This window comes from Panthera onca, chromosome X (assembly GCF_046562875.1).
Source record: "Panthera onca isolate mPanOnc1 chromosome X, mPanOnc1 haplotype 2, whole genome shotgun sequence".
NCBI classification, from domain to species: domain Eukaryota; kingdom Metazoa; phylum Chordata; class Mammalia; order Carnivora; family Felidae; genus Panthera; species Panthera onca.
Window position 1 is genome coordinate 74,899,106 of NC_138357.1, and position 20,741 is coordinate 74,919,846.

Genomic DNA, 20,741 nt, shown 5'->3' on the forward strand with positions numbered 1-20,741 from the left:
GTTTTCAGGTGCCACACCGGTATGCTGCCTGCAGGCATATGAAGGGACCATAAACTGGATGATCTAGGGCCAGTACTTTCCCCGTAAGTCCTAATTCACAGTAACATATATAAAGCTTTTTGCCTGGCTTTCTCATGTGAAGAATGTTTGGGTTAGATGCTAAGATCCCTTGTAGCTCAAAAATTATCAAAGATTAGCCTAATCTTGTCTGAAAGATGGATGTGAAAAGGTTGGGGGTGGATATGATAAGTTAAAGTCCCAGACTGTCCTGGCCGAAGGCATTTAATAGGCTGTAAATTCGCTGAAAACATGCACCATGGCTTACTTAACTCCTAATTATCTCTGCTATTTATAAGATCATCTAAATGGTAAACAAATTATTTCACTTTTGAGCCCTTTCCCCACCAATCAAGGGGTCAATAGCATCCACAACACAGGACTCAATTGTTGCTTTGATCCCCTGCTCTCCCAAGTGTTCAGTAAATTTTTGTTGAGTACAAATAAGATTTTAGTTCCAAAACTGTGTTCTAGGGATAATAAAAAGCCCATTCCTTTCCCCTTTATGTCATGATTAAGAAAGGTGTAACAGTAATTTGCAATAACCATGGTTTCCATATTGGAAGGTGCTTCCCATTTCATCTAGGCTTACTGCACATCTTCACATATAATCATGTCTTAGATGAGAAAACTAGATCCAGAAAAGGGAAGAGCATTACCCAGTACCATATAGTGAATCAGCAGGTCAGAATTCTAGCTATACCGTAGCTATATGACTATGAGCAACTCACATATTGGGATCTGGCCTCCAGGTTCCTTTTAACCCACTAGATGCCCTTGTCCCTCTGACCTCTGTGTTTTGCTACTCCTTGGAAGGTCAATGACTCCTGAGGCGGTCAATGACAAATACAGCTCAATGTGGGATCCTTCTCAGGGTTTCTTGCATTTTAACAGGGAACAAAGCAAGAGCAATAGCCTCACTGGCTGGGTAACATACATTGTTATTGAGTCCTCAGCCTGGCCCAGTAGAGAGACATTGTGCAACCTCTATTACAGGTGAGGACACTGAGGCAAAGAAAGCTTCTGCATACTTCATCTGTCACCTCACCTGCATTTGTCACACCTCATTGATGGTCTGTATCTTAGGCTTATATATTCAAATTTGGATCTCATTTAAATATCCAAACTAGGAGGAGACAGGAGGCTACCTTGTCTAAACCTTTAAAAATCCCAAAGAAGGTGGGTTCAGATTTTACCTGGGTGGTCAAGGGTGATAAGGCTTTTGAAAAACAGTGAGAATGTGAACATGCCCATTCCTTATGTGAAGCTTGGCAAGAACTGGGCAGTGAAGCTCCTAATAATTTTATGCTCCCATAAGGATGAGGATGAGGGTGAACAGCTGGGTTTTGTGTGACTTTCTCCTGGTTGACAAGCTGAGAGTTTTTGATGGGAGGTTGTAATGGGTTATCAAAGTCCATCTGTATTTTCTAGCCCAGGCTCTTTGATATTTTGGTGGTCCCAGCTCAACCTATGCTAGGGCCAACACAAGGCAAATTTATAGCCCCTGTGCAAAGATTTTTTTTTAAATATGTGAAAATCAACATAGCATAAAAGGTCACTGGGCATGATACCAACTCTTGACTTCAATAAAGAAAGCCAATAAAAAAGAGCTAATTAAAAAACTCTAATGACATTCTCCTAAAATTTTAGATGGTTTTATGTTTTAACAAATTAACAATGGTGATAAGAGAACATTAGCAACTTTTCTTGAGTCTTTTTGTTAACAATAACTTGAGCCTGCAACCACAACAGGGGCTGTAGCCAAGTTTTAGCTGGAAGACCAGCAAGCCAGTACTTTACACAATGGATGACATTTCTGAAAGCAGAGACAGAGACAAACTCAGAGTCACACATGGATTCCAACAAACAAGTTTCTGCCATTTTTAATTATATTTAGAGCAACAAAAGATTCCAAGATTACAAAAAAAAAAAAAAAAAAAAAAAAAAAAAAAAGAACAGAGCACTAGCGCTTGGGGCTGGTCCTGCTGCCCAGTGGAGGCCAAGTGTCGTTTTAAGTAATGAAGCCCCATCAAAAGAACTTTCAAGCAAAATTAATGTTTCTTTTTTTAAAAAAATCTTTATATGATGTGTTCTTTCTTCTTTTCTTTACTTTTCCCCTCAACGTTGAAAATTAATTCTTACATTTGGTTACATTGTGTGCTCCCTCCTGCTGCCAAATTAATCTCAAGGACAGCACAAGAATGTCATGTCTGAGGCACTCCCTAATCAATGTTCCAGTCTAGGGAAAAGCAGAAAGATGTCACTGAGTGGTTAGGGGACTCTTTTTTTTTAGCTTGGGTTATCCCAGTGGTGGCTACTCTCAGCACCTGAATAGCTTATGGGATAGGACAATCCCACAGGCACTTCACTGCAGGACAGTTAGCACCAAGGGCTAAGGTTGGGAAAGACTGCAGGCCTAGCCTGACTGTGGTGCAGGGAACAGAGTCCCAAAATGTAAAGCATCAGCCAGGGAGGGCACCACCAGAGAAGCAGCAACATTTTAGGATTTTCTTTCCTTTGGGGTATGTGTATGTTTCAATTTTCAGTGGCCAGTGGAATCTGCAGCCATATGATAGACAGCCTCATTAATTAGTGTGGCTGTTAATGGGGATATGGGGACTGTTTTGGGCTACAAGGGCTACTCAATCCATAGCATCTCATTTAATTCTATAAAAGGCTAAGAGACAAGTGAGATAAGGAACAGAATCAGCACCCCTGCTATATTGAATTGGGGTTGCTGAGCAATCAATGCACATTACCTACTTTCTGGTCAAATCAAATGGGGATGAATCAAAAATGCATCAAAGGCTGTTTTTCCCTTTAAAAGTCTACATGCTAAATCTAAATACTCAACACTCATTTCTTGGGGAAGAAACAGTCAAAATGGTTTGTTACCTCAGCCTAATAATCTGAAGAGAAAGAGTGACTAAAGTGGATTTTTCTGCCTTCTCCTAGAAATGGTTGAAGGTTGGGAGGCTCTGGACAGCAGACCCCAGTGTCAATTTCTTAACTGAAGAAAAACATCCCTACCCATGGGCAGAGATGAACCTGCATTTACAGAGGTACAACTTCTAGTACACTGACAATTTTTTAACAGATAAAAACACATTTTCATTGTCAAAATCTTTACAGAACACACCCAAAACCAAAATTAGAGCACACAGACACCCAGTAGCAAGAGCACCTCAATCATAGGTGAGTGAATTGTGTGAAATATGGAGCGCTTGCTCCAGGTTCCCAAGTGCAGGAAACTGCCCTTTTCTCTCAAGGATGGTGAAGAACAAAGAATGCCCCTCCTTCCAAAGCTCAAGTCCTATTAGGAGGCCACTGTTTAATCATTTGGGTGGGCCTTTGGCCCCAAGTCTGGGCCTCCCTTGTGGTAAATCCCAGTTGATTCCAATGAGTCTTCACCACCCTTTACACATTCATCTGTCTTGGGCTAGTAAAGTGCAATACATCATGTACCCTATCCTTTTTCCCCTCTGCTCCTTTGTTAGGCCTATAGGTAAGGCCCCAGTAGAGGCAGAGATCTCTTAGTTATGTGATTAACCCAGGTATCTTTTCCATTCTGAGGAGAGCTTCCAAAATGTAACTGTGGCCTCTCTCATAAGTACATGGTATCAATTATGACCTGGAACCAAATATAAAGGTGCAGAGAAAGATAAAGCTATCAGAACACATTATATCTATACATATACAATTCAATCTGAAACATGGATACAAATACTCATTTACAATATATTTCAACCTTCTGCCATAAACCCAGGAGAACTTTTTGTGCTGTCCAAAGTGGGCAGAAATGAGGAATTCTGCCTGCTGTCCCTTTAGTGCAAAATCTAGTCCTTTAAATGCTCCCCTTCTCGGCAAGGGCTTCACATCTTCAGATAACATGGGCACTAGCAAACACAGTGGCCAAGACAGCTCCATTTCCATCCATGCAATAACGGAGCTTTAAGAACTTGCTCAACAACTACTAGAGAAAAAGAAAGCTAGTTTTGCTTATAAAATCACTTAGTGAAGGACTTATAATCCTTTTTATTTTTTGAAATTATTTTCACTTTTATAAACATGTATATTGTTGGGGGAAACCCACAAAACTCTTATATAGGTCAGTCAACAACAAAAGTCCTTTAGTCTGTCTTTGGATAGTTTTCCAAAGAGGCACTAATGCTTGCTCCCTCCCTGCTCTTAAAATTTTGGTCTCTTAGCAGATACAGTGTAATCTTTGGTTACATAATGTGATGCTTTCATTTCTTTGTATTTTTTAAAAAAACTACTTTCAAAGATTTTCAAAGAGATTATTGGTAAGAAACAGACCTGCCTATAAAAGGCAGCAGGGGTAGAAACTTCCTTTTATAAGAAAATGCGCATGCTAAATGGCTTATTGACTTTAAGTTTGGGATTTGAGCCTGTGCTTTAGCATTCCTGGTTCCCATGACCCTTTACAGGGGTTGAGCACAAAGGTCACTCCTTTGGCCCAGTGCCCACTCACCTGGGCAAATGGCACAAGATGATTAGTAGTCAGTTTCTTGTTTTCCCAGGGCCATGCAGGGATAGTTACAGGGATGTCTTGAGAGAGTCTCATGAAGTACAACCCTGGCACAGGGCTGGAAAGGGGTAAAAGGGAGTGGCTTGGGCTTTTGAACCCTGCCAAATATCAAGGGAGAAAAGAGGGCAAGGCCATATCTGTGCTGTGGCTAATGAAACAAACAGAAAGCACTTGAAGCTCAAAGTTAGGTCATTTGTGTAGTGTATCATGTGGATGATGAAACTATTTCTCTTAAAGTGCAAATAGAATACTTCTTGATATATATGAATATATGTATTTAGAAGTATAGTATGGACAGAGAGGAACTCTAGCATCAGCACGTTATTTCTTAACCTGGAATCACCTCAGCAACTACCCAAAGGACAGAGTGAAGCTTTTTTTCTTCTTTTTTAGTTCCAGTGAACATATATAAAAATATATGTGTTATGGAATTTCTTTTTCAAAGATATGTTACAGAATCCTTCAAAAACTTCCATTCTCATTAAAAAAATAATGAACTCTCCAAGAACAATGATACTGTCTGTGGAACAGAAAAGTTGTGAAACAAAGAACTCAACCCACATTTCAACTCAGAGGCCAGGCTTGGGATCACTACACAATGAACAAAAGCTGAAACTGCCACATGACTCTTTGACCACAGAGTTTGTGACTCTGGCAGCTGTCTGCTGCCTAGCACAGATGGGGCCTTCTCTCTGATGTTCTTTTTCTCTTCCTCACTCCATCCTCATTGTGCACTGCAAACCTCTTTGGAGACAGCTACCATTACTTGTCTGGTGAGTTATTCTCATCTTTCAGCTTACCAGGTGAGTGGATCTGGATGGCCCATCCTTCATGGGTGAGCAGAGTGTGCCAACCACATCAAGTCTGTACAGCAGATTACATGCAAAATGAGACTTTTGTCAATTACACTGGCTGGAACATCAATGGCCAAAAGAAAAAAAAATCCCCCTTTTATCTGTGGGAGAACAAAGCTAAGCTAAAATCTCCTTCACTCACTGAAACCTCAGTGCAAAAACACTAGGCCTAAGGCCTTGTTTAGGTCATTTTCCCTAGTCTTGCCATTCAGAAATTCAGAGTAATTCAGTTGTTGCTGCTTTTAATTACACTGCTGTTTCACTGATTTTTGGCTTTCACAAATGCAAAACATATATATTCATAAAGACAAGAGTCACAATTGGGAAATCCATAAAGATGAAAAATTTTGTAGTCAGAGAAATAAAAAGGAGAGCATCTAGTATTTACAAGTAAAGGTATTATAATGATATAATCAAATCCATGTACCACAAAAGGTGAAAATCATTTCAAAACAGATGTAAAGGAACTATTAATCTATAACCTAGTTTAACTGACAAGAGTGGATTTTTTTTTTCTTTAAAACAGCTAGAAGTAATCTTGTGAGCCTATACAAGCCAAATGATGTCATAACAAAGAAAAACATAATTTGTCTATCCTACCTCAGAAAGAGAACCTGTCAGCTTTAATTTTGTCAGCAGTCTTGGACTGGTATATCACCCATCTTAGGTTCCCCTTTCCCTTGTTATTTAAAGAAGCTGTTTTGCAAGTTCATTTGGCTATTAATATCAACACAGAAATCAGAGGAGGAAACCCATGTAGATAATAACATGTCACTCAGACACTATCTTCTCAATAAGTAGAGTGAACCAACTGAAATGGGTAGTTTGGTAACACGCCCCTCATTTCTTGAGTTTAACAGATGACTTTAAGAGCTAAGCGAGGAGGCAGTTGCCAAGATGAGAAAGTAGGTGGACATTCCTCCTGAACTCAGGATTGGGGAACAAAGTCAACAAAATAGAGGTGTGCCAAAGGACTATATGAAACCAGTTTCCCAGGAGCACACCCTGAGTTCATGGATGTTAGCCCATTGGAGCCACACCAACCAGAACTTTCCAAAAGAGGTGATGGTTCTATAGTATAAATGTTTCAGTCTTCCTCTGACTGAGAGGCAGCAACAAAGGTGGGGAGTCTGAGTGAGTAGGGCCGATATCAGAACCCAGAATCAGCAGCAGAGGATGATGATGAGTAAACTGACCAGATGGTGCTCATCTGGCTTTAGATTTTGCCTCTGAAGACTTTAATTTAGTAGTCAGTCTCCTCTTAGTTTCTTCTCTCTTCTTCCCATGACTTCTGTAGGTGGATATGCTGGGTGGCAAGGAGAACATTTACAGGGTTTGTGGTTCTAGTGCCTTCATTCTTCTCATTCTGGTAATTGAGTTTTCTCTTTAACCCTGACCTTCATAGCCCCTTTGGCTGCTCTGGAGGAAGAAGTAGGTATTTTTCCACTTGGTGGGAAGGTATCATCTCTAAGGGACAAGGGCAAGATGCCCAGCTTGTCCAATCCCATTGATGCCTTCTTTTCAGTTTGTCTAAGGGCTCCAGAGATCAGATAGTTGATGAAAGACATTTGGTAAGAAGTCTTTGAGTCTACAGGTGTCTAGAGACAGATGTCAAGACTCTTGGCTTGCTAGTCTTCTTGGTGGTAGGAGCTCTTAGCAAAGAGTCTGTGAACATGCCCAAATAATGGACAAACATCACCACCATGGCTGTAACACAGTCTAGTGAAGTCCAGGCCCACAAAACACTGAAGGGAGGGTAAGAGGGAGCTTTCAGCTGCATGGCATCAGGCAGAAAACATTCAGATCTTTTAAAGGTAAGGGCAAAGAGTGATCAAAACTTCAGTGCCCTAAGCAGGAAAACCACCAAGCCATCAATTCCTTTTCCTCTGACTCCAGCCCCAACCTCTTCCCTGATGCATAAATGGGAAAGCAGGCCTCAATCTGGATAGGGTCTTCCAAAGGGTCAGATCTCTCCCTTCTTTTTTACTGGTTTGAGTCTTTAGTGGAAGTGACAAAGTTTTGGCTAAAGAGAACATTCAGTTTAAAGCTCTTAGGCTTACTGAAAGTCAATTCGAGGGTGGAGGCAGACAGTGAGAGAGAAAAAGTATTGGTTGTAAAGGAGGTATTCACATGCAGACACGTTTTCAAACAAGAAGCACATTTTCAGTACCATGAATTGCACTGCAGTTAATGCAGTCTAGCCATCAGGGGCCAAGGTTGTGGGCAGGTACTGGTGATCCATCTGTCTTCTTCCTCCCATCATCTCTTAAATCTGTCTCCTCCCCTCGCCCCACTTCTAACTAATCTTTGTGGTCATTCTGCCCTCTAATGGCAATAGCCATTGTCAGAAAAGAAAGTTTCCCAGGGAGGCTGAGTTTGGGAAAAAAAAAAAAAATCAGTGACTCCCCATGCGCTTGCAATTTTCACCTTACTGTAGTCACTGTTGGTCTCTTTGAGGAATTGTGCTTGTTTTTATATTTTTTAAGAGGGGAAAAAAACCCTACAAGGATTTTTGGTTTTAGGGGCATTGTATGTTTTTGTTTTTGTTTTCCCAGATACTCTTAGCTCTCTAAACTTCCCGTGGCATTAAGTGAGTAAACGTTTGCATGGCTGGCACACAGTGCAGTGCTATAAACTGGGCCACAGGAGGATCATCACAGATTTAAAGAAATACAACACCATTCAAAACACAGATAAGAGCCATGGCAGGGAGCAGAGTCTGAAAGAGCCATGGGAGGGTCAGATAGGAAGGGAAAAAAAGAAAGGAGGAAAAGAGGAAAAAAAAGTTTAGCAAATAGAACTCAGGAACATTTTCATGACAGATTGTACATCAAAAGAGGAAATTCCCCAAGGCACTGCAAAGAAGTAGTGCAGAGTTGTAACAGGCAAAAGATATGTGAAAAGGGGAGTGGGGTAGGGTGAGAAAATGGGGGCCTCCAAAGCTTCACTGTGTGTGGAAATAGATGGGCTTGACTTTCCCAGAAAGAATCTTGGGCACTTGCACAGAGATGATTTCTGCCATCATTTCTGGAAAGTCCACGCTTACCATGTGGGACTTGATTAGCAGGTCAAAAGTGAACTGATGCAGCTCTCGTGCAATCTGTAGGGGGAACAATAAGAGGGAGAAAACAGGCTTGACAAGGAGTTGGTTTGTATCAGGCTCTTCACCCCATCCTCCTTCACTGTCCTTGGCCCTCCGTGTGTGTGTGTGTGTGTGTGTGTGTGTGTGTGTGTGTGTTCACACACATGTACACTAAATGGTCTCCATGGAGTTACTGAGGGCTTGCAAGAGATCTCCTACACCATTGCAAGCTCTCCAACTCAGGACTGCATGTTCCTTTTCCTCAGCACATGCACTCGAATGCACATACACAATCTCTCTCTCTCTCTCTCTCTCTCTCTCTCTCACACACACACACACACACACACACACACACACACACACAAACACACACACATGCACAAACACACAAACATGATTCAAGGAAGAGGGGAAAAACATTCAGGCCTGTTTTGTCTGCCTAGAGAACTTATCTTCTCTAAGCCCTTTCCCTGAGTCCCAACTGCTCTGTTCTCAACTCCTCCACCTCTTTAACAATTTCCAGGGGCACTGTGACCTGTGTTCCTTTCCTCTCCATTGCATTTTCTTCCTGGACTAAACTCAAAGCCAGAGGAGAATGGAAGCACCTCCTAACAGGTGGTGCCAGATCCTAAAAGAGCATATTATCACTTGGCTCTATCAAGTTATTTCTCCCTGACAAAGCACCCTCTATTGTTTGCTTACAGGTTGCACAGAGTCCAGGAGCTTGGTGAGTTGGTAGAAGCGCCTTGAGCAGGATGTGGGATTTTTTCTCTTGCAAGCAATGATACGATCAAGTTCCTTGATGTAATTCATTCGAAGTTCATCAAAGAATTTTTGATTTTTCAGCCCATCCACTGGAACTGATGTGGGATGAAAACAGAATGGGGAGGGAAGGCATGCCCACAAAGGAGCATTAGACAAAGCACCAAGTTTTCTGACAACAAACTTGACCCCCACCGGCACAGGGAGGGAACCATCTACTTGGTTTCCTGTCAGTTGAAGTCTGTATGCCTGGGCCCTTCAGGCTGCCAGCAAGTTCACAGAGAAAAACCTAGCTGGACCCAATCTGAAAGGCATCAAGTAAATACAATTTACTAAGCCTTTCATTTTTCTGGTCTTCTCATCTACACACTTCTTATGACCTGTGGTTTTTATGTTGTCAAAGTCCAGCCCTGACTTAGACAATTAAAATATATAGCTTTTAATATCAAAATTTGCCTCCTTTTCCTCTCACAGGTGCCAAGACAGCATTCTGAAGAGACATTAAAGAAAGATTATTGGCTGCCTAATAAATCCTATCTTAGTTGCTTACATAGATCTCCTACTATTGCTCTGCAATAAATATTAGGTGGTTCTTGCCTGTTTCTATGGTAGAAGCTATGGCAAAGTTCAGAGACCTGCTACAGCCAGCTCCAAAAGCCTTGTTCCAGAGAAAGACTGGAGATAGGTGGGGATCTAATAGAGGTTGAGTTCTAGCAAAGATGACTTTCTTTGCTAAGGGAGAGTGGAAGAGGGAGGGTGAATAAAGAAGGAAAATGCCTAGGAGCTGGCTTCTCTCTGATAAATCTTTAGTGGGAAAAGTAGCTCCCTTTTTAGTCCCTATGGCACCAGGAGCATTTTTTGTCTCTCCGGGCACTTACTAATGCTGAATAGCAGCAGTGCCTTCATGCACAAAAATTCCTGGGGGGTGATTTGGAGCCATCCAAATTCTTGAGAGAGGTGCCTCATTCGTACACACTGGCTGTACATCCGGGACTTGTGCATGCGGTACCTGGGGAGAAGACATACAGAGAAAGGAAGGGACTAAGGGAGGGCTTAACAATAAGCTTTGGTTGCCCTCCCCAACCCAGGTTCTCTAAAAAGAGCTCACTGTTTCTCTTCCTGGTGCTTTATTGATAAGGAACAAGCTTGTTCTTTTTTTTCTTCCAAAATCCTGACATCCTGATAACTACTCATCTTCCCTGCCCAGGATATGGGTTAGCACATGGAATTTCCAGGTCCCTGTGCCCCTCCTGTTTCCTGAGACAGAGACAGGAAAGCCTAACCAAATGAACACAATGGGCCAAGCACATGGTCTCCCTGACTACAGTTCTAATATTCCAGCTACAGCCAGAGCCAGAACTTGCCTCCCAGGCATCCCAACTTGGAGAATTTCTAGGAGATAAGCTTTAGGAATCAACTCCTAACGTGAGGACACCAGGATTCCCAAGTGACCATAGTAGTTTATCCTGTCAATTTCCCTGTCTCTTGGTGTAAATGACATTTCCCTTTATAGAAATTTTATCACTTAAAATAAAACAGAAAAGATTCCCCATATCCCTTCACAATGAGTTCCAATGCTTATCAAATCAGCAATGAAGTGCTTCTGAATGTCCAATCTAAATGTCCCCTGAAGGGGAGCCTATTCCCTCATATAATGGTTATTCCTTATCACAGTTTGGGAGTTATAAACACATGTGAGCTGCCTTTATTATAGTGGCTTGTCAACAGATCATCACATTATCACTTATAAATTATATAGGGAAGTGGCCAAGGCTTGAACAGTTTCTCAGGGCAGGGGGGCAGGCAACCTCTCTGTTTTATGACTGGCCATGGCAAGCCTCTAAGAAGATACAGCATCTTTCTGCTAGTTGGTCTTCCTGATTTTCAACATATCAGAAATCATGTGTGTGTGTGTGTGTGTGTGTGTGTGTGTGTGTGTGTGAAAGAGAGAGAGAGAGAGAGAGAGAGAGAGAGAGAGAGAGAGAGAGAGAAACTGATTTTGTATCTTGTAAAGAAAGGAAATGGAAGTCCAACACCCACTTAAGTAGTGAGGAAAAAGACCCTGGATTGGGCTTGAAGGCTGTGGTTTGACATTTTGGTCCCCAAAACACTAGCCTTGTCCACAGGATAAACAGCCCTAGAACTGTTTAGGTAAAAGCCCAACACTCTATCTCAGAGAGATCTGGGCTGGCCTAGAGAAAAAGGGAAGGGGGCAGATGGTGTATTCAATTCAGGATGGATACCAGCTACAAAGAGGAAATGTTTAGATAGTATTTCAAGTAAACTGACCAAAGCAGTGTTGCTCCAAGGCCTTTCACACCATAGAGAATTTTTTAAGGAGATCTGTTGACACTGGGACCTAACCTTGCTCCAGTCTTTACTGTACTTCCAAGCCTCTGTTGACGATAACACTACAGTCTTTTTACCACTAAAATTATGGTCCTAATGTGGAGGATTGATGCAACACTGCTGCAAACCCCAAGGACAGAGAAATGTGGGGAAAATAGAGAAGAAAAGGGGAAAGGCAAGGGAAGGAATTCAGAGGGGAAGGTAGCAAGAAGGATAAAGGACAAAATGAGTAGGGAAAGAGTTAATGGGAAGAAAGGGAGAAGAGTGTGGAAGGCACAAAAGGGGCAGGAATGGAATATTCAGGAAGAGGGCAGAGGTAGAGGAGAATAAACAACAGTGAAGAAAAGAAGAGATGAAAATTGGAAAACACTGAGCACAGTGCTTGGCAAATAGTCAGTGTTCAATAAATGACATGTAAGAAGGTGCCATTATCATAGTATTCACCATTCTACAGATGAGAAGACTAAGGTTTAGAGAAGTTAAGTAATTTATTCAAGATCACACAGCTAGGGTTCAAGCCCATCACCCTCACAACATGTGTTCTCCACAAATAGGAGAGGAAGAAAGAAGAAAGCAGGGCTTATGACAGGTTTTGGTGTCAGAGAGATCAGAAATGGGTTGGCTCAGAGTTCCTGTCTTTCTTTATGGGCTTCATTCTCCATATTAGTATCTTGAAGAGGCTAGCAATAATTAGTGGCTTTAAACTGGAGGGTGCTGCCTCCCTACTGGGTGCTAGATGTATATGTGGTAAATTTGGGTTGTTATTGACATCTTCTTTGGTATTTGGTAGGCAGGTATGAGGGATGTTAAACATAAACATGTTCAAACATGCAAGAACATCCTACACAACGAAAAATTATTCCTCTGAAAATGTCAACAGTATCCCTGTTGAGAAACATTGGTTTAGATGTTTAAAGAGACTCTAAGAGCTCTAACATAGCGCTTCCCACATGAGGAATGGGGGCTCTGTTGTTTCAGGACCCCTGGGGCTTGATGGGCCTAGGACTCTGCCCCTGTGGTGCCTTCTGAAGAAATACATGGGAGTGGGCCAGAGAGCTGAGAAGGGGTGCCACATTACTTACACAGAGGCAGAAAAGGAAGTGAAGATTTAGAAAACAACAATTATCACTTCGCAAAGGTTTAAGGGCTCTAGATGAGGTGGGTGGTGCAGGAGCCCAGGGTATTAATTCAATCACTAGAGGGCAGCAGGAGGGTAGGGGTTAGAGTTAAACAGGAAGAGAGCTTTTAAAGGCCTGCCCCTGAAGATGGCATCATAGGTAACTCTTTCGAGATCTGGAAACCTCTAAACAGGTTGTGCCAAAAGCCCAATGGTTATTCTTAGCTTCTGGCTACCAGGCTTGGCTGGGTTGGAAGAGGGCAGCTGGGGATACTCATTTTGCCCCATAAGGCCCTGCTGTACTGGAAGGAACCAGTAGTCTGTACATTTTATTTTAAGGCTCTTCTGGGTTAGAGGGCTGGAGAGGAAGGAAGGTCAACTCCTACCCTGACCAAAAGGATTCTCTGTGGTGAAACTAGCTCAAGGTACTTGGGAAGGCTTGCTTTTTTTTTTTTTTTTTTTTTTTTTTTTTTTTTTTTTTTTGTCAGCTCCATGCACAATGCTATCAAGGGACCTCAAACAGCAGACATAGAGAAGATTATCACAATTAGGGAAAGAGTATTCGCAAGGTATTTCTCTTATTTCTTGCCTATTATTGGCCAGGCATTTTACATCCAATTTTAGTCATCATAACAAGCCACTTAAGAAAGTTATATTTTGTTAACAGACAAGGAAACTGAAGATCAGAGAAGTTACGTCTTACCCAAAGACTGTGATGCAGGATGTTATAGAGCAGAGATTTTAGCTGAGAAAAGTATAATTCCAAAATTTGAGCCCTTGGCCTAATTCATGAAAGATAAATAGAGCTAGTGGCAGGGCAAGCATTAATTAAACCTGTTTTAAAGAGAAGGGAAGTAGCTAAGCCAATGTTGCATATCTAGAGAATGGTGGAGCTGTTCCTCCTTGTCATCTACCACCATGAGGCAGTATAGGAGCTGTGAGTTATACAGACATACTTTGAATTCTGCCACCAACATGCCTTCGGTGAGTCGCTTTATTTTGTTAAGCCTAATTTTCCCCATCCATTAAAAAAATACTATCTGTAAAAAGGGGAAATCAGGTTATCACGAGGACTTAATGGGGAAGGATTTTGAAAGTGCGTAGTATAGTTCTGGCACAGAGGAGTTGCTCAACAAATGGTGACTGGCAGTAGCCCTCAGTGGTAGGAAAGGGACCACAGGAACTTCAGCTTTCACAGCTAGAGTCCTTTGTCCATTCCCTAGTTGTTTTACAGTGAAGGAGAGGGGCCTTGACATGAGGTTGAGATAATCTACAAAGCAGGTCATAACCATGGCCAAGATACTTGGTTTTGGATAGGAAAGGAATGGCTCAGCACCAGCCCCCCCCCCCCCCATTGCTTCCTACTAGGTGGCTTTTCAGCAAGGCAAAGCCACCTCAGATTGGGCAGGTTGGCTGGAGCCTCTACTGCCTCACCTATAGGACAAATGGGCCACCCCCACCATTACCCCCATTACCATCATCACCACCAAAAGATCTGGCCAGGATGTTATATTTATGTGAGTTCTGGGCCCATGAGCACTTACTCATTGAAAACCAGGTCAGGGGCAAAGTAGAGCATCCTGGAGTTGACATTGGTGAAGGACCGCCAGCCCATGGCAAACACCATAAGCCCCATCCAGGAGTACTGAATAACTGCCATCTGGTCGTCCACGTGCAAGTTGCGGAAGCCTGAAGATGGGGCAGAGGCAGTGGTCAGACTGGGCAATGATGGGCTGAGTGAAGTCCCAGCCATCTGCTGGGCTGAGAATTGCTGAAACTCTAGCAGCTTCTGAGGAGTCCCAGGGACCATCAATACTGAGGAACAGGGGGAGAATAAACTATATGGTGGGGATAATATTCCTTGCTCTCTCTACCTCACTAGGCTATTCAAATGAGATGATAATGGAGGCAAAATATGTCAGTTGGCAGAGAATAATAATCTAACACTGTTTACAATGAGTGAACTCTTTTATAAGTATGTTACTTATATTAACTCATTTATTCTTCACAACAGTCCAATAAATTAGGTTCTATGAGTAGCCCCATCTTGTGAATTAGTAAAAGTGAATCACAGAAAGGTTAAGAAACTTGTCCAAGATTGTAAGGTTAGTGACTGGCAGACTACATTTCAAAGCCAAGCAGTCTGACTCCAAAGCCTGTGCTCTTGATTACTATGCCTTTCTGAAGATGAAGTGTAATAATCATTTCTCCTACATGAACAGCATTTTTCAATTTACAAAGATCTTTTCCAGATATATACTTATTTTTCCCTTCTAACAATCCTGGGAAATGAATATTATTACATATCAGCATATGTTGGAATGCATTTGACAGCCACTGCCTTCTCTATACCACCTTCAGGCTCTTTATCTTTTCTCTGATCCTCTTTAGGACTCACTTCCTGTCCATTATTTTGTACTCAACAAGTAATCTGACTTTGCTAGTTCCCTACTCTACCATTTCTGCCCTACTACCATTATTATACACAAATAAGTTCTTTATGACCTGCCTCCTTAGACTAATTTCTTGCCACTTATCTTTTCATAATTTAGCTTCTAATTATTCTGAAAAACTTAGTTTGCTGAACACATCATACTTTCTCATGCCTCCGTATCTCTGCTATCTCTACATAGTCAGTTGCCTTTGTCTAGAATGTATTCCTCCCTCCCTAGGCTTTCCATATGATAAATACCTACTCATCTTTAAAATTTTCACTGAAAATCTACTTCCTCTGTGAAGCCTTTTCCAACTCATCTAAGCAGACAATGATTCTTGTTTCACCTTCTTACTGAGCTTTGTGTAGCCCCACCCAATTACAACACTTATTACACAGTATTGGAATTTACTTATGTACACATCTATCTCCTCCACAAGACTTGTAGATTCCTGAAAACAAGAACCATCCCTATTTCATGTTTTCTCCTTAGTACATAGCATAGTTCAGATAGTTGAGTACACATTTTTGAAATATTCATTTAACATTTATTATTTAATTTAATAGTAATTAAGAGGACTAAGGATTCCCAATTTTTTTCATTTTATAAAATGGGAATCCAATGATCTCCAAATTATCTACCTTAATCTCAGAGAGCAGAAGCTCCTAGATGCTACTTCCACAATACCACACAGATAGATCCGATGTAGCTATATTCTTCTGGAGGTTTCCAGACAGTTAGATGCTTAGAGAATCACCTCAGAGCTTGTCTTCTACCAGTATCTCAATTCTCTTTCCCCCCAAATATCCAGAATTTTCAGAAATTTTGTTTTGCTATACCTCATTAGGAATGCTTCCATTAATTTAGATAAAGTTTCTAAGTTTCCTGTTGATGACCTCATTTAACTCTCACAATAACCCTAGAGAGCAGAAAATATGACACTCATTTTTCTAACAAAGAATTTGAGGGCTAGAAAAGTTAATGGACTTACCCAAGGCCATATAGTCTATGTGTGGGTGAATTGGGACTAAAACTAATTCTCTTCAGGGCCTTTTCCACTCTACTGCTGAAGGGCACAACTCAAGAACTACCAAGTTCATGAGCTTTTGGTAGCCATAGACCGAGGTCTGATGTGCACACTATGTAGACATGTCGTTCTGCTTAGTTGGTCCTTGTCCGCCCCAAAACCCCATTTCCCTTCTCCTCTCCTCTCCTCTCCCCTCCTCTCCTCTCCCCTCCTCTCCTCTCCTCTCCTCTCCTCTCCTCTCCTTCTTCTCTTCTCTCTTCTCTCTTCTCTCTTCTCTCTTCTCTCTTCTTCTCTTCTCTTCTCTTCTCTTCTCTTCTCTTCTTCTCTTCTCTTCTCTTCTCTTCTCTTATCTTCTCTCTTCTCTGTTCCAACCCTACCAGACATCAGGGATTCTAGAGTCCTCATATCACCACCATTGCAGTTCAATTGAGTGACTGCAATCTTAGCTCCCAGGCCTTAGCATCCTATCTTCACTGTAGTGATATGCTGACAGACTAGCTGAAGTCTGAGACCCCAGAGTGTTTCCTGACAGAAGTCATTCTGTAGCACAGAACTCTTGATACTGACTCTTCCTAGTAGGACACAAAAAGCAGGGATCGAGCATGGAACATACCTTGGGGAAAGGGCCCAGGAGCTTGAAACCTGAGCCTCTGGAGTGGAAGCAAGCAAAGACTTGGCTGCTGAGTGTGTGAATAAGAGGATGTGTAGGGAAAATGAGGATTAAACTGTACAAGTACTAAGGAAGCTGTCAATACTGATGCTTTTTTCACTCCTTGAAATGCCAGAGAGCTAACAAAGAGGAGAAAAAAGGGAAAGCTTAGTTTGACTGTAATACTAACTAACTAATAATACTAATGGTCCTAGTGAGACCTGCTTAGAACTCAATCCTAATTACTGTGTATACATAAGCAGCATAGCAGGCTAATTTTCCTATAGGTCTAATATGATTACAATACCTAACTCTGTTTTCTAATGCTTAGGCTTTGAAGTTGCCTGCTCAGATAGCATGATTATTAAGTAAGGGGTGACTTGAGGAAACAGTAGCTCCAGCCTATAGGTTTCCTTCAGTACACCTTCACTTAACACCTATTTGGTATTGTATTAGGCTATTCTGGATAAATGAAGAGCAGTTATTCTCAAGTTTTGAAACACACCAAACAGGTTAGGGAGCAGAAGTAGTTTCACTGAGATTCTGTTTTCTTGATAAAATTTAGGCAACTATAATTTCTTAGCAATCTGAAGTGGAAACCTATAGTCCCACATCTACTCTTGGAGAACATGTCCAAAGAAAAAGCCAGGTAGGAAATCTTTGGTGTGCTAATGCATTCAATAACTAAGGTCTTCAAATAAGATAATTCATCCCTGGGACCCATGCAGGAGCTTCTAAGCGAGGCTGGTGGCAGCTTAAATTGATTTTAGTTAAAGCAGTGTCTTTAGTATTCAAGCCTCATAATAATGACCTCATTTACACAGCATCTACTATGGTTTCAGCTACTGTACTAGGTCCTCTTTATACTTAATCTGAATGCTGCTAACAATTTGCAAGTTAGTGATTGTTCTACTATCACTACAAATGAAAAAAAACAAAAGCACATGTTGACATGTGATTAGCTCAGGGTCACACAACTAGTATATAGTGAAGATTCCAAATCAGAAGTATCTGATCACAAATGTACTGAAAACCATCTACTCACCCCCCCGCCAATTGATAGTTATTATTTATTAAAGTCCAGGTACTATACTAGGCAATTTACTTATATGATCACCATCACAGAAAACTTAAAAGAAGAAAATTTATTCAAGTAGATGCCTAGCATGGTGGCTCGCACAGGACAGTAATGCAATCTGTTGAATGAGCAAATAACTAGAACTAGAAGGTAATTATCAATCATATAGATAATAACAGTTCTTATAAATGTGGTAACTGGCTTCTTTTGGAACTACTATTTTAAAAAACCCAGGGTCAGAGATCATTTCCTTGGATGAGCTATGGTGAACTGATACTGACTTGCAGACTTGTTAATGTTAAAGAGAGGGCTTCTGATTCTGGGGGTTGGGCTAAGGAAAGCCAATGACTCTGAATCATACAAATTCTGCCATAATGATTTGCACTAGTTTATTGTAAACATCATCAAATTAGAAATCAGGGAATGTGAGCCCAAATTCTGGTTCTAATTTGTTAAGTAACAAAATGGAATAAGTTAGTTAACCTCTTTGAGCCTTGTCATTTGAAATGGAAATAGTAGCTTCTATGATTAACAGGACTGCTCTGAGGATTAAATGGAATCACATCTATGAAAAGTTTCTCTCTCCTATATAATAGGGTAATTTAGGTGGTTGGCAAGAGCTAGGAAAGACTAAACTGATTCTCTGTTACACATGGGATATTAAGACATCCAGCTGAATAAGTAATAAGAATTAAAGAAATTTTCTATTTTATTCATTTTTGTATTTTTTCCTTCCTTTGTGAACTCTCTGTTTTGGCACAGTGCATACACAACCAGAGTCCTTGGGTCTTCTTCCCAGTGATCGTATTGGCTAGTCGACCTCAGCTTCTCAAGCAGGGAAGGTATATGACTGGGCCTTGTGAGTTAAAAATAGAGGTTTGATAGCCAACATGCAAGGTCTTCAAAGGCAGCTTTGAAGTGGGCATCCAAGTGGGCTTGGATAAGGCTTTGACCCCTCACAATAAATCCCAGGGCTTCAGAACTATAGGAGCACTACACAGACTATGGGTAGAGTGGGATGAGGAGAAGATTTGGAATTAGGAGGGGACCTGGGCTCAAGTTCTGGTCCTACTACTTTCTGACCATGTAGCTGTAGGCCAAGCATGCCACTTCTTAGAGCTTTAATGCTTCTATCTATAAAATAGGAAAAAGAATCCCTACTTTATAGGATTGTTATGAAGATCAAATCAGGTAATACAAATGAAGCTGCTCTGTTCACCATAAATTTCCATATGAATGGCAGTTATTCTTAGAACACATGTTAATCTTTGACTCCATAACAAGTTTAGGTTGTCCATGTTTCAAACGAATCTTTGAGTTATAGAATTTTGGGATGAAGACAACCATCAAAGAATTTATTCTTCATTGGTTTCCAAACTATGTTCCTTGGAGCCCTAAGATTCTGTAAGATTGACCTGAGGCTTATTTCACGGTAGTGAATGAGAGGCACTGGCTTTAAATCAACCAGCTCTACTTGGATCTGTATACAAGGTTTTTAAGAAATAAAGAGTTTGGCTGCTAAAGGAAAGTTTATCCTTGGATAGAGGAACTCTGAGGTTTCTTCAAGCTCTAATATTCTAATAATCAGACCAGTTCAAACCTCAGATGGCCTAGGTAGAAAGTGAGTTCCCCACCATTGGAGGTAACCAAGCAGAAGGTAGACACATTTTGTATTTCTTTCACTATCACCTAATATTTCCTCCCACTATAATTCCTAAGGCAGTTTAAAGAGCACTAAGAGTTCCTTGAAGCAAAATTTGAAAACCATCAATTTAGTCCAAACTACTCCTCTCACAATATAGATGAAGAAATTGAGACCCAGAAAGGGAAGGGGTCACACAATGAGTTAGAAGAACCTAACTGTTCTGAACCTAGAACTAGAACATAAGTGTTCTGACTCTCAATCCCTTCTTTCTACCATATTATATTAGAAGAGTTCCTAAAAGTAGTATTGATGACAGAATATCAGTCAGGCTCAAAACTATCTTTGCAGGTGAGCCTGTATGTGCACATGTAGAAGAGTATTTTAAGGTATATAAGGTTATGGTGTCCACATGGTCTGTGATTATGGGGTCATTCGCTGACTGTATATGTGGGGTGAACATGCAAACGTGATTGCTGTATGCTGATGTGAGGAATATGGAATATTCCATAATGCTGCTCTTCTTGATTTATTAATTTTCCTTATTTTTAAAATGGAAATTATACCATTCTCTTCCCTCCACAGGGTTATAGTGAGGACTGCATGAGTTAATTGGCAGGGAAGGATCAGACATGGCGCTGGCCCATAGGAACAATTCACTAAATATGATCTACCTTATCCCATGCCCCTAGTTTCCATTTCCTTACCAGGCAAGGCCTTGGCCCACTTGACCACATGTACAAGTTGTCTTTCGCCCAATTCATTAAGGCTAGAGAGCAAGGCTGCAAAGGAGTCGGGCTGGTTGTTGTCGTGTCCAGCACATACCACGCCTGGCTCAATGGCTTCCAGGACATTCAGAAAGATGGGCTGACACTCATAGCCTTCAATGTGTGACACTGTCAGCTTCTGGGTTGGCTCCTCAGTGGGGCTGGTGGCATTGGAAGCCTCCCCTTCCTCCTGTAGTTTCAGATTACCAAGTTTCTTCAGCTTCCGGGCTATTGGGAAGGAAAGGAAACTTGGATTTATTATCAATGGCCAAACACACAACTCAACTACCCGGTTAGAAAAGTTGACTAAGCTATGAAAATAAGGATGCTCATTCTCCCTGGTTACAGAATCTAAACTCCGTAAGGACAAGTG

The 20,741-nt window shown here is 41.3% G+C and overlaps 1 protein-coding gene across 1 annotated transcript in view; it reads right to left on the minus strand.

The window, feature by feature from the left end:
- Window positions 1-1,914: 1,914 nt before the first annotated feature.
- Window positions 1,915-20,741, minus strand: part of AR (androgen receptor) — a 187,005-nt gene continuing 168,178 nt past the window's right edge. Inside the window, exons 4-8 of the mRNA XM_081793453.1 lie at window positions 20,309-20,596; window positions 14,315-14,459; window positions 10,183-10,313; window positions 9,245-9,402; window positions 1,915-8,560 (exon numbers count right to left, since the gene is read on the minus strand). Of these exons, the coding sequence (XP_081649579.1) occupies window positions 8,405-8,560; window positions 9,245-9,402; window positions 10,183-10,313; window positions 14,315-14,459; window positions 20,309-20,596 (878 nt within the window). The 3' untranslated portion in view covers window positions 1,915-8,404. The remainder of the gene's footprint in view (window positions 8,561-9,244; window positions 9,403-10,182; window positions 10,314-14,314; window positions 14,460-20,308; window positions 20,597-20,741) is intronic.